This window comes from Hippocampus comes, unplaced genomic scaffold (genome assembly GCF_001891065.2).
Source record: "Hippocampus comes isolate QL1 unplaced genomic scaffold, H_comes_QL1_v1.1 scaffold22, whole genome shotgun sequence".
NCBI lineage: Eukaryota > Metazoa > Chordata > Actinopteri > Syngnathiformes > Syngnathidae > Hippocampus > Hippocampus comes.
The window spans coordinates 6557529-6571323 of NW_017806175.1; the positions used below are offsets into that span (position 1 = coordinate 6557529).

The 13795-nt window shown below is 46.4% G+C and overlaps 1 protein-coding gene across 4 annotated transcripts in view; it reads left to right on the plus strand.

The window, feature by feature from the left end:
* amotl2a (angiomotin like 2a) overlaps positions 1–11514 on the plus strand; it is a 14970-nt gene extending 3456 nt beyond the window's left edge. The window contains exons 1-11 of one of the 4 annotated variants that reach the window (XM_019897186.1): positions 1996–2050; positions 4227–4893; positions 4967–5087; positions 6099–6243; positions 6318–6410; positions 7762–8057; positions 8182–8369; positions 8461–8562; positions 9058–9218; positions 9529–9657; positions 10288–11514. In XM_019897186.1, coding sequence (XP_019752745.1) covers positions 4289–4893; positions 4967–5087; positions 6099–6243; positions 6318–6410; positions 7762–8057; positions 8182–8369; positions 8461–8562; positions 9058–9218; positions 9529–9657; positions 10288–10379 — 1932 coding nt within the window. In that variant the 5' untranslated portion in view covers positions 1996–2050; positions 4227–4288 and the 3' untranslated portion in view covers positions 10380–11514. Of the gene's footprint in view, positions 1–1995; positions 2051–2094; positions 2393–4210; positions 4894–4966; positions 5088–6098; positions 6244–6317; positions 6411–7761; positions 8058–8181; positions 8370–8460; positions 8563–9057; positions 9219–9528; positions 9658–10287 lie in introns of those variants that run through there. The other 3 variants (XM_019897184.1, XM_019897183.1, XM_019897185.1) reach the window with 3 other exon arrangements.
* Positions 11515–13795: the final 2281 nt, after the last annotated feature.

Below are 13795 nucleotides of genomic sequence, written 5' to 3' on the forward strand. Positions count from 1 at the left end.
GTATCAAACATTGTCGACAAACGGCAACAATTGAGGCAGAGTGGGTTCCAAGACCGCGAGCCACTAGTGACCCTAAAATGACTGCTTCAAACCAAAATGGCTGACTTTCCGTCTCTTTTCGGGCATGACTTTTTGACAAAAAAATTGTAGGGCTCCTGACAAATGACATTCCTACCAAGTTTCATGTTGCTTGATGTAATAGGCTTTGGGAGGTGATTTTTTTTTAGAAAAACTCCAGAGGTGCTACCGCATGTGATTCAACAATGGGTGTTTCAAACCAAAATACCAGACCTCCTGCGACTTTTCAAAACATGACTTTTAGAGACTTTTTTTGTCGGTCTACTCATCATAGAATTTATGTATTCCAGTGAAACCAGCCCTGGAGGTTGAATTTAAAAAAAAAACTGCACAAGTTCAATTTGAAATAACCAAACCAAAATGGCCGACATTCTGCATGTTTTCAGTCACTCGTGTTTCTTCTATTTTGCGGGTCTACTCATGACATTCCAAATTTCATGTTTCTAAGGAAGGCTTTTTGTTTTAATTGTGTCCTATTATGCGGTTAACCTCGCAGACTTTTTTGACTTCTTGAAACCGGCGCTGCCCCGGACAAAGACGACATTGTGTCGATTAGCGTACACAGTTAGCATTTTTAGCGCCGTCGGGTCGTTTCTTTGCATAACGGCTCGTCTTATCTGGAGACTAGTGTCTGGTGTCTGTTTAACCGCCATGCAAATGAGCAGGTGGACGTTTGCCCGCCAGAGATAAAGCCAACCTGCGCCGTCTCCAGGCCGCCAGGCAAGCGCTGACAAGCGCTGTTTTGTTTACAAGCTGCCGACATTATAGTCACCCCTCCACCCTCCGTGGATGGCCAGCTGATCCCTAAGAAATGTAGAGGAGTAGCTGGAATGGTGGTAGGGCTGGGGGTGGGGATAGCAGATGGCAGGTCTACCCCCGTCATGTCTGCTTTTTTTGGGGGGGCGGGGGGGGGAGAACAATGCATCTCTCACAGCTTCTGCTCAAAGGAGGCGAGATAGGTGGGGTGGGGGGGGAGTTTGTGGACAGCTGGCAGGCAGCGTGCCTCGTAGACCAACAACCCCTTTCCCCGACCCCCGCCCATACACACCACAGCACACCGGGACTCTCACGCTGCAATTACTCGCCACGAGCCCGGCTTAAGTATTTACAGGGGACACGCAAACGAGCAGCGTAATGATTAATCACAGACCAGGTTAACTGCAAATCGTTTCCAAACTTCATACATCCTCTTCTGACTGCGACTCTGTTGAGGATGAACTAATCACATGCCAATTCATGTGAGATGGAAGGTAGGGCACGCCAGTTAAGGTGCCTCTCAGCCTTACAGCACAAGCCGGCGACGTGCACGTTTGTGGGACCGTGGAATTTGGATTTCTGACAGCCCCTGAAGGCAACGCCTGACTTTTTGATAGCTAGATGAGGGCTGTGTAGAAAGGCAGTTTATTTTTTTTTCTGACAGTCTCTGAATGCACAACCAGAGTTGGACGGACGGGCTGCGTGATGTTGGGAAAACGTGATATGGATATGTATTTATAGTTGGGGTTTTTTTCCGGCGGTCTCATAGCATAATTGCCTAAACAAGAAAAACAATTCTTAGAACACACATTGGTATTTTTTTACTGGGATTTTTAGGTCTTTCCCTTACTTGCCCACCCATCTGGTTGAATTTTTTTGTTACAATATGGATAATAAAACCAACAAAGAAATAACAATGTGTGTTATAAAAATGTGTGCATCAAACTTAACCTACGCCTTTGCAATACACATAAGATTGCATAAGCCATGATCACGCTATGGATCTTTTTCAATATACTGTGCCGCCCTGATACCATGTTAGATTTTTTTTTTGGGGGGGGGGGAATCCAGGATTTCTGACAGTCCTTGAAGGCAACATCAGCAGGATCTTTTTCGATACACTGTGTTGACACCATGATAGATTTTTTTTTTTTAGGAAATCCAGGATTTCTGACAGTCCTTGAAGGCAACATCAGACCCTTCGAAAGCAAGAGCGGTAGTTAAATAAATAGCTCGACAGCCCCCTCATCACCGGCTCCTGCCAACCGCCCCCATGCAATTGGCCAGGCCAGCCCCACTCTTCCCTATATCCCCCCTCCCCTCCTCCTGGTGCGTTTGATCCCCGGGGGACTTGGAGCCTCAGCATTCCTCTCATTCCTCCCTCGCAACAATCAGCCTGTGAGCCTTTATGAGCCACACTCACTCAGTCTGCTCACAGGCGCGCTCACACTCGACACGCGCGCGTGGACTTCATTCGCGCACCCCACGAGCTTTTCCGGGGGCTTCTTTTTTGTGGGAGTTTGAAGTGTTCTTCTTTGTGGGATGAGATGAAGATTTGGTGAGTTTGGAGCGTTTTATTTCGTTTTCGTTTGTTCTTTTTTTTTTTCTCAATGGAATATGTTGCACAACAGCGCAATGGGATCAACTGAGATGTGTATAGAGCAGAATTTGGTAGTTTGCAGTCCCGCTGCTTGTTGCATTGATGTTAAAATGCGCCAGAATGTCGGTTTTATTTCGAAATGGTGTCACCAAACCTAATTCAAGATCAGGAATGCGTTGTTGACCATTTAAGTTAATACCACAGAGAATTAAGAGCCACAGAATTTTTACCACTTTATTGGCAGTAAAAAAAATGTTGTACAGTATATTCATTTATTTAATGTTTAAGAATTTAACATTTTAGGTCACACACTGCGCTTTAAACATTCAAGGGTTAATTGAACATATAATTCCGATGAGAGTTTGTAGATATATATATATATATATATATATATATATATATATATATATATATACAAACTCTCATCGGAATTATATGTTCAATTAACCCTTGAATGTTTAAAGCGCAGTGTGTGACCTATAATGTATATATGTGTGTATATGTATCCGCACACACACATATAAATACATACATACATAAGATCTTGTGACTGTGGAGTAATCGGCAAATGCTGGTTTCTGTGTGATTGAGTGCCGCAATCATGTGGCTGATTTGAGGAGCTCACCTCTTCACAAATAGACGCCTGCTTGAAATAAATGCCTGCGTGTCTGCTACTATTTGAGGAAATATGGTGTTTCATCTCTTGGGGCTGGGTACCGAACTGATTTATATAGTCGTTGGAGTGTTTGAGCAACAACATGGAAATTGGCTAAATGACTGGATTGCAATGGATTTGAATGTGAAGACAAAAAAATAAAATCAAAGGGCCCTTGGAAATAGCCAAATTGACCCCAAAAGGGCCACTTTAAACCAAACTGTCGGGCTTCCTGTGTGTAAGGCTCCTCGAGACATTTCGGGGGTCTCCTCATGATCGACATGCTGACCAGATTTCCTGATGTTATGTAAAACTGGCTCTGGAGGCTCAATTCTCAAATTTTTTACATTAAGAAATTGTGTTTTATGGCAAGTTTTGAAACTTTGCTGCTACTCTCTGCCCCCACACAATGGCGAAAACCTAAAAGATATATTTTATAAGGTGCCATGGTTCATTTGTGTAATATATGCGGTTGAAGTTTCTGAAAAAATCTCCAGTACAAGTCAGTCTTTGAAGGACCCCTGGAAAAACGATCAAAATGAATTTCAAATGTCTGCTTTCAACCAAAATAGCAGATTTCACGTGTCTTTTCAGCCCTGGCTATTTGAGACTTTTTTGTGGGTCTACTCTTAAATGTCACGTCTATCGAATTTCATTTTATGAAGTGAAACTGTCTTCGGGGGCTGAATTTCAGAGAACCCACCTTCAAAGACAGTTTTGTTGGTGTGACCTGACTCCTACCAAAATTTTCGTGATGTGCTCAGTCCCTAAAGGGTTTTTAAGGAATTGCTCAACTTTGTTTTTCCTTTAGAACCCTTGTGATTTGTGACCTTGACACTTTTTGTGTTTGCTCTCATGACAGACATGGCAAGCTGGCTTCAGGGTAGGATTTAAAAAAAAAAAAATTCCAGAGAGACAACAAATACGGCAGACTTGCTGTGTGTTTGGGGGATTGTTTCTTGAGACTTTTTTTTTTTTTTTTTTTTTTTGCGGGTCACCTCTCGATTGACACGCCCACCAAATTTCAAACAGTTACAATGCAGTGCGACCAAAACAAATTTCTCGGTCGAGTCAAAGGTTTTTTTTGCAAACAAAGGCTTACGGGGTCGGTCGTCTGACAGGTGTGTTTTCCTTCAGAGTCTTTGTGATCAGTGCTGTCCCTCAAGTCCCACCACCCAGGCCGCCTCACCTTCCTGGACATGAGAACCGCCGAGGCCGCCCCCGGGACGGTCCTGCACCGCCTCATCCAGGAGCAGCTTCGCTTCGGGAATCTGACCGACACCCGGTCCCTCCTTGCCATCCAGCAGCAGGCCCTGCGAGGTAGCGGCGGCGGTAGCGGGAGTCCACGTTCTTCCCAGGAGAGCCTGACCCAAGACGAGTGCCAGTACATGCACGTGTCCACACGGCAGGACCCTCAAGGCCAGGAATACCAGGGAAGCTGCGTTCATCCAGAAAACCCCTCGAGGATTTCCTCCCACGGGGAGGAGCTGCCCACCTACGAGGAGGCCAAAGTGCACTCGCAGTACCTGAAAGGGGAGCCGGACTCCGCTGTGGACGTGCACTGGGATGCCAAGCGGGAGCACGCCCGCTCCCTCAGCGAGCGCCTGATGCGGCTCACCCTGGAAGGGGGCGCGCCACTCGGAAACATCCCGGCCGTGAGTTCCTCGCAGAGTTTTCCGCAGTTGTACAACGCCGCCGCTCCAAGTCAAGGGGACCCGCGAGGGCCGCCGCCGGCGTACCCGCCCCGGGAGCGGGAGATGTACTTCCGAGAACCTACGCTGCCGCCGTTCTATTCTCAGCACAGGTTAGAAGGTTGACCGGCTTGACTCTTGGCTCGCCGTCCACGGTCACTTAAATTCCCCCCCCCCCCCCTCTAGGAACGGCAGCGTTCCCGCAAGGGCGACGTCCGGGGACGAGGGCGACACCCTGAGGTGGGAGAACTGGAGACTGAGGCGGGAAGTGGACATCTACGCAGAGAAGGCCGCACGCCTGCACAAGGTAGATGAGAGGAAATCTTGTCGATTCTTGGGAGGGAGTCAATCGAGGGATTCCCGTCTTTTCTTCCACCTTGCCGATCCATTTTTCTTGCTTTCTCCTTTTCTGTCTGCTTCCGCCTTCGCATCCATTCAACCGTGGCCCTTTTCTCTTTGTCTTCCGGAAGTCTTCCCTTTTCATTCTCTTCTTTCCATTTTCCTCGCCTCCAATCTCTCTCTCTCTCTCTCTCTCTCTCTCTCTCTCTCTCGTCCTCTCAAATTCTACGCTTCCCTAACTAAGTCTTCCTCCTGTCTTGCATCTTGACCTTTTTCCTTGTCCTCGATTCCTCTGCGTTTGATTTGACTTTTTTTCCTTTCTCATTTTCCCTTCTGATTTCCTTGTTTTTGTCCTTCCTTTCATCCTCTTCTTCTTGGTTTCCTGCCTTGGAGCGTTCATTCATTCTTGCTCCTTTCTTTCTGTCTTCCCTCTAAATTCTTCCTTCTCTTCATTTCGTCCTGCTTCACTCACCATTTTCCTCTCTCCCATTTATTTTGTCTTTTACACCCCTTCCATCATCTAGTCGTCTTTCCCCTTTCCCCTACGTACGTCTTTCCTATCCCCTTTATTTTCGTTCCACTCTTCTTTTCCTTTTTTTCGATCTTGCTTTGGTTTCCTCAATATTTCTTTTTTTTTTTTTAAACCCTTTTCCTAACTCTCTTCTTCCTGGCATCATCGACTTCCTTGTTTCATTCCTTTTGAATCATCTGTATCTTTCTTTTTCAATCTTTTGTCTTTCATCCTTTACTTCTTTCCCGCCGTCAATTCCACCGAACCCCCCTCTTTTTTTCTTCATTTTATTCCATCTTCCATCCTTTGTTGCTGTGCTCCTTCCTTCCTTCCTTACACATACAGTCTTTGCACCTTCTTTCACTCTGTCATTCCCTTTTCGTCCCACCTTTCACTTCACGTCCTTCTTCCAGTCCCCCCCCCACCTTGCGTTCTCTGATCGATGTGTTCCCCAACGTCCCCCGTTAGCTGGAGAACGAGATCGCCAGGATCTCGGAGGAATACGAGACTCTGATGAAAGGCTCGGCCAAACGTGAAGCGCTGGAGAAGACCATGAGGAATAAACTGGAGGCCCAGATAAAAAGGATGCACGACTTCAACCGGGATCTCAAAGGTACGGCGCAGCTCCAAAGCGTAATTTGATACCCTCACTTTCAAAGCCTAACGAGGATGCGTGTCATTCCCCAGAACAAGTGTGCGCGGCCGCCAAGCAGAGAGCGGACAAGGAAGCGGAGTGCTCGGAACAAAAGCAGCACGTCTTCCTCAAGCTACTCGAACAAAGTGCGTTCATCGGGCGAACGGGTTTGAAGCCCCTCACACTTGGTTGAAAGCCTTTGAAACATTTCGAAACCTGTTTTGAAACTCTCACCCATATTTGAAACCCGAACCAAGGCGTTCAAAGCCTTGAACACTGACTTGAAACCCCACTTTCAAACCATAACTTGAATTACTAATCCTACCTTGAAACCCTATTTTGAAACTCTAACCCGAACTTCAAATCCTCGCTCTGCCTGGTAACTCAAATTCAAAACCCTAACCCTTTTTTTTTCGAAACCCTCACAAATCCAAACCAGACATTTTGCGGATGTACTGTATGTTGTGTAAGTGCCATGAAACATGTGTGCGCACACACACACACACACACACACACACACACACACACACACACACACTGCGATTGTTTGTTTGTGGGGTGGACGCAACTTGAACAATAGTAGGGCGTTTACTTCACCATCTCCCTAGCGCTCTCTTATATTTTCAGCTTCTTGTTTACTCTGCGTTCCGTGGAGGCATTCCATAGCTTTTGGCAGTACAAAGCTACGCCTTGTGCATGTACGTGTGCGTACGTGTATGTGTGATGTGTGTGTGTGTGTGTGTGTGTGTGTGTGTGTGTGTGTGTGTGTGTGTGTGTGTGTGTGTGTGTGTGTGTGTGTGTGTGTAAGTGGATCAGAGGAAGTCTGCATTCCCCTGGCAGGCATGCAGTCACAGCACAGGGGGGTGGTTGTGTAATCAAGCCCCTTTCCAAGTGACACACCAGTTTCTGTTTCATTGAGGAGTTACCGAAAAACAAGTACGAAAGCCGCAGTGTGCATGCCACGACAGTAGTTGGCGATGTCACCGGAAAGTGACCCTTGATGCAAACTGCAGTAGTGGCGTACGCTTATTATTTTTTTTTTTCAACCCAACCCATGTTTGAAACACTCCTTTGAAATCCTAAGCCATAACCATGTCACCAAATCCACCCCCAAAACATGAAATCCTTTACCATTTTCAACCTTATTCAAATTCTAATTCAAAACCCTAACCTTTACTTTATACCATTCTCTGAAAACATTACCCAGGCTTAAAACTCAACTTTATTTCTAGAGCCCTTGAAGTTATGTCCTCACTCTTATGAGCTCCAGTTAGTGGGCGAGCAGCATTTTGGACCAACTGGACTTGCATGAGGGAGGACCAGCTAACTCCAAAATAACGTGTATTACAGTAATCCATCTGAGATGTGACTATGGCATGCATTACTGTTTTTCAGTGCTGTTCTGAAAAAAGACGATTTAATCCAGCTGCCAAAGATTAAAAAATATTGGTGTGGTGCCATTCGGGTTGCTCTAACTCCATCTTAACATGTATCCAGATGAGGAGCAGCAGCGCGAGCGCGAGCGCCTGGAGAGATCCATCCAGAACCTGCGGGTGTCGGCCGAGGAGAGCCAGCGTGGGCGCGAGCTCCTGGAGAAGGCTCTGCTCTCGGCGCACGCCCGCAACCGGCAACTGGAGGACGAGCTCCACAGGAAGCGCGCCTACGTGGAGAAGGTGGAACGCCTCCAGAGCTCACTGGGCCAGCTGCAGGCAGCGTGCGAGAAGCGAGAAGAGCTGGAGATGCGACTGCGCACCCGCCTCGAGCAGGAACTCAAAAGCCTGCGGGTGCAACAGGTGAGGAACTCTTTTCTTCAACCAAGTACGCGAGTATATACAGTACATACCTCCATAAAAATGACTCCCAATGCAAACGAAAACCCGTTTGACTAACGTGCCACCTATGTTGGTTGCCCTTAAGAACCAGAGCTCGGGACCGCCGGCTTTCGAGCTGAGCTCCTCGCTGTCGCAGCAGCAGCAGTTGCGGGAACGCGAGGAACGTATCCTGGCCTTGGAAGCAGACATCACCAAATGGGAACAAAAGTATCTCGAGGAGAGCACCATGAGACAGTTTGCCATGGATGCCGCCGCCACGGCAGCGGCGCAGAGGTACCGTGACAAAAGCACGGGTGCCTAAAAAAATTTTTTTTTAATATCTGTTCACCGTTGAGCAACTTGAACTGTTTTTGTTTCCTCACAGAGATACCACCATCATCAACAACTCGCCTCGGCATTCGCCCGACAGCAGTTTTAACGAGGACCTGCCTCTGACCAATCACAGACATCAGGAGATGGAGAACAGGTAGACATTTCTTGCCACCCTTGTCAAAGGGGTCCTCTCACCATGATCATCCAAATATGTTGAAAATGGACTGAAAGCGAGAACTGAATCAACAAAAATGTCAGATGCAGGGTATGATGACCCAACAATGATTAGGGTCATGTGGACCCAAGAACCAATAAAATCCCACCAAATCAAATTCATCCCATTATTAGAATCTCAAGGCCTTTCCTTAAGTTATGGTTGAGGGTATGTTTTACCCAAAGTCCGATCCAGGACTTTTCACACATTGAAAACCAGCAAAATTCCCCTAAAATCGACCTTTTGAGATACCGACTGCTCTGGTTCCAACTGATTGGGAATAATCTGAAATTTTGTTGTTCTGCGCAATCGATCAGATATGATCATTGTGCGACAAGAAGACAAGATGGCCTTTGTGTTTTTGAAATCAGGCCTCAAAAAAAGTGTTCTTATGTGTGGACCCAACACGAGCGCCCTTTGTGTGTGTTGCTCCAGGATCCGAGCCCTTCACGCACAGCTCCTGGAGAAGGATGCCATGATTAAAGTCCTCCAGCAACGCTCCAGGTGGGAGCAGAGCAAAGTGGAGAAACAAGGTCTTCGGCTGGCCAGGTCCGTCCCGTCCATCACCACGGCGACCGGCAGCACCGAGACTAAAGGTGAGTCATCCCCGCCTCGCCCCCGACCCCTTTTGTTAACGCAAGCGCTGTGACTAACTTTACGATGCTATCAGACGACAACTGGCCGCCAGACGGACAGAATGTAGCGACGTCATAAGAAAGAAAAAAAAAAAACGAGACGGCGACGGCCTCAAATAGACCGGCCGATTTTAAGTCGGAATGCGTGTCATCGCCCGCCTCCAGAATAGCCCCGATCCAGAATAGTCATGGGAAGAACCAAAGCATCTAAGTGCGGATGTAAGCACGGGGAGGTTAATTCAGCCACTTCTTTCTTTGTCCGCATCTGCAGGAAAGAGCCTCTCGGATGACCAGACAGGTGGTGCCGCGCTGCGACGCAAGAGTGCCAGCCGGGACTCCAGCACCCAATGTGACCAACTCGAGGCGAAGCCATCCAAGGACTTGGCGGTACCCGCTTCTGGTGGGTGTCCTCTGTTAAGTTTTTGATGAAGATGTTAGACCTTAGCGGTTATGTTTAAAAGGGTAAGAGTTTAGGGTTATGTTTAGGTCAGGGGTCGGGTACTTGGGTGTCTCGAGAGCCATATCCGGCCTGTTTTAAATTTCTCCCTGCTCCAACACAACCAGAGTTGTCTTACCCCTGGTTTAGGGTCAAGGGTCAGGGCAGGGGTCGGCAACCCAAAATGTTGAAAGAGCCACATTTGACCAAAAAAAAAAAAACATTTTTGTCTGGAGCCACAAAAAAATTAAAAGCCTTAATCCAGAAATTTAGAAATGTAATATTTATTTGACACATTTTTTCCGCATTAGAAAACGTTAAGAATGTGTCGTGTTTGTCCTCTGACAGAAACCATCTTAAAACAATAACTATATTTCCCTCCCCCATCTTTATCAATTTTCAAACATTTTTGAAAAAGCTCCAGGGAGCCACTAGGGCGGCGCTAAAGAGCCGCATGCGGCTCTGGAGCCGCGGGTTGCCGACCCCCGGGTTAGTGTTTTGGGTTTTGAGTTCAAGATAAGGATTAGGGTCAGGGAAGCAAAGTTGTTATCATTGCAATCACAATGACGCTCGTTTATCTGCTGTTCGGCTCAGACACTTCAGAGGAAACCGAGCTGGGAGGAGTCCAACCCTCGGAGAGCGTCAACAACACAATTGACTCAGACATGGTGGAGATCCTCATTTAAGGGGTGCCCAGACATGTTGGTGTATCTTATTTATTTCCCCATCTGTCATCGCTGCTCGTTTCAATCGTGTTGCCCTTTAAGCTAAATGATGTCTTTGTCTAATTTAAAATCACGGGAGTGATTCTCGATGTTCTTGGTGGTGGCATCCGGTGTGTTTGAGGGTTGTCCTGTGTGACAGGACAATGTACGTATATTTAACTTTATTTATCTTTGCGGATGAAGCGTTTACAAACCTCTGAATGCGGAGAACGGCTTTCGAAGATCCAGATCGAAACAACGTACGCAGTCGTCGTGTTTGTCGCCATCTTGTCTGCGTCGTACGTGGACTTTCCAAATGTATAGTAGCACTTCCGATGTATTTTCGCACGACGCTGGTCCGTACTGTATGTCAGTGTTGCGCGACTAGAGGACGAGATGGCTGAGGGTTAAATTGAGGGATAGGTTAGAGGTCATGTTTTCAGATTTGGGTTTGGGGTTCGAGTTTATGGTTGAGGTTTCATGATCGGTTCATAGGTGGGCAATTTGGGGTTTTTGGGTTCGGTTTAGTGGTTAGAATTCCGCATAGGTTTAGCTTCATGGGGTAGGATACAGTTTTGCAAGTCGGGGGTTTATGGTAAAACTTATGCGATTAGGGCTACGTTAGGTTTCGGGTTTAATTTCAGAGTTGAGGCTTTACGCGGGTCACACCTTCCAGCTCCGAAGCTAATATTTGCGGCCTTTTAGCGCAAATTCCCCCTGGCCTTGCCTCGCCCCTGCACTGGAAGCTAATCTTCTCACATTCCTGACCGAGGGAGTGAGGGGGCGAAAAAAAAAAAAAAAGGCTATCTAAAGCGGGGGAATGTGAAGTCCCTCAGCCCTCGTTAAAACGTTGCACATTCCCCGCTTTAGATAGACTTTGGTTTCCGCCATCAGCCAAACTCCCCAAGTTTGCCTGGAATGTGTTTTCGTATGAAATTGGAATAATGCCCGCTCTGGAAGAGGGTGGGGTGGGGGGAAGACCGCCTTGGTAGACTAATCCAGTTTGGAATCGTCGCTGTTGGTGTCATCAGGGGGATTATCCACACGTAAATTCTGACATTTAACGGCTCGTTCCACTTCATGCTTTTCCGTCAAACAAGCGCACGCACACACAAAATATGAATGAATGCATTTGCTGGTCAATGCAGTGTGACAGATTGACTAAAATGTCCCTTTGGCCCCCTTGGAATGTGTTTACATGGAAGTGAAGTTAATATATTTTTTTGTTGTTGTTTTTTTCTTGGCCCCCTTGGAATGTGTTTACATGCAAGTGAAGTTAATATATTTTTTTTGTTGGGGTTGTTTTTGTGTTTTGTTTTGTTTTTCATTCATAAGCTTGTGTTTGTGTTGTTTTCTGGTGCCAAAGATTGACTCCGATATTTGTTCTCTTATTCAAGTTGTAACAGGTGACACGGACACACAAAAGTTTCTCAATTTGGACGTTGCCGTGAACTTTTTTTTTGTATGTTTTGCTGAATATTTCCCCCAATGAGAGATTAAAGATATTAATATATGTACTGCAAATGGCTCCCTCCTTTACTAGTGGTTTGCTCTACGAACATCCATCCATCCGTCCATCCATCCATTTTCCGATCCGCTTTATCCTCACAAGGGGGTTACTGGAGCCTATCCCAGCTGTCTTCGGGCAGTACACAGGGGACACCCTGAACCAGTTGCCAGCCAATTGCAGACGAACAACCATCCACGCTCACACTCGCACCTCGGAACAATTTCGAGTGTTCCATGAACCTGCCACACATGTTTTTGGAATGTGGGAGGAAACGGGAGAAAACCCACGCAGGCACGGGGAGAACATGCGAACTCCACACAGGAAGGCCAGAGCCAGGATCGAACCCACGACCTCTGCACGGTGAGGTCGACGGCTAACCACTTACCCACCGGGCCGCCCACTCTACAAACAATAGAAAACCAATTGATTTGATTTTTTTTTAAAAATAAATAAAAATAAAGAGTCCTTAGGATTTCGGGGTAAGTGTTGGGATTTAGGGTCATGGTTTAGAGATTTAAGAGTTTAGGTCAAGGGTTAGGTTAAGCAGTTTTATGATTTAAATTTAGGGGTTAGGTTGAGAGTTTAGGATTTTAGAATGTAGGATTATGAGTTGATCTTAGGTTTGTACTGGGTTTTAGAGTTTAGGATTATGGGTTGGGTTCATAACGTTAGGTTAGGGGAGGAGTGAGGTTTTACAGGCTTGATTTTGGATTAAAACTCACTGGTTAGGGTTAGCTTTTCGGTCTAGGTTTACAGGTCACGGCGCTAGCACTACGGAAACACTTGCACTTTGAGAATTGTAGAAATATTTGCATTTTTCCGCTCCAAAATGTGAATGCAACTTCTTTTTGCTTTGGTTTTTTTTTTGCTAGTTAGTTCTCAGTTAAATCAGTTTCCTGTCAACAAACCCTGACAATGCTTATCTCCCAATACTGAGATGTAGTTTATCAGGCATCTTCCGTCTCGGCATGTGGAGTTGTACCACGTAAATAAATAAATAAATACAAAGTCCTCAGCAAGCATCAACTCCGAATGTCAATATTGACACCTTCCTCATTCCCCCAGCCGATGAGATGGCGATGGCATTCCGCGGATGCCACACATTCTCGCACCGCTTCTGTCTTTACTTGTTGCAGAAAGTGGTGGAGACTCATTCCCCCAAATGGGGCAGGTGTTTCCGAGATTTACCGTCCCCCTTTTTTTGGCCCATTTCTCACTTGCATACTCCACATTTCTGATTAATTCCTGCAAGCGTCATTCTCCCTTCGCCTGGCGAGGAACTGACAGGAATGTTCCAAGCTGGAGCGGTGACTGATGGGACGTTGCTCCCAGGAATTCAGGCCTCGTGTCATTCCATCCTCTCTCTCTCTCTCTCTCTCTCTCTCGCACACACACACACACACACACACACACACACACACACACACACACACACACACACATCTGGATTCCTGCTGGGATTGCCGTGACCCAGCGTCTCAAGTCTCGGTGGATCCATTTTCTAACTTTCAAGCATTGAAATTCGCCCAACATGGCTGCTTGAAATCAACATGGAAAACTTTCTGTTCAACTTCAGGCATGCATTGAGATTTTTTTTTTTTTTCATAATAGACGTGTCCACCGAATTGTGTTTTGATCGGTGAAAATGATGATTTTTATTTTTTTCTACAATTTTCGAGCCATGGATTGGCGCCAAAATATCTGCTTGAAAGCAAAATGTCTGACTTCCTGTTCCTTTGAAGGCATGGGCCCTTGAGACTTTTTCATGTGTCATGTGATCATAGTTTCGCGTCAATCAGCGAAACTGGTGTCGGAGGCTAATTTTGTTGAACTTTCATGCTGTGGAATTAGCCTCAAAATGGACGCTTTGAATCAAAATGTCTGACTT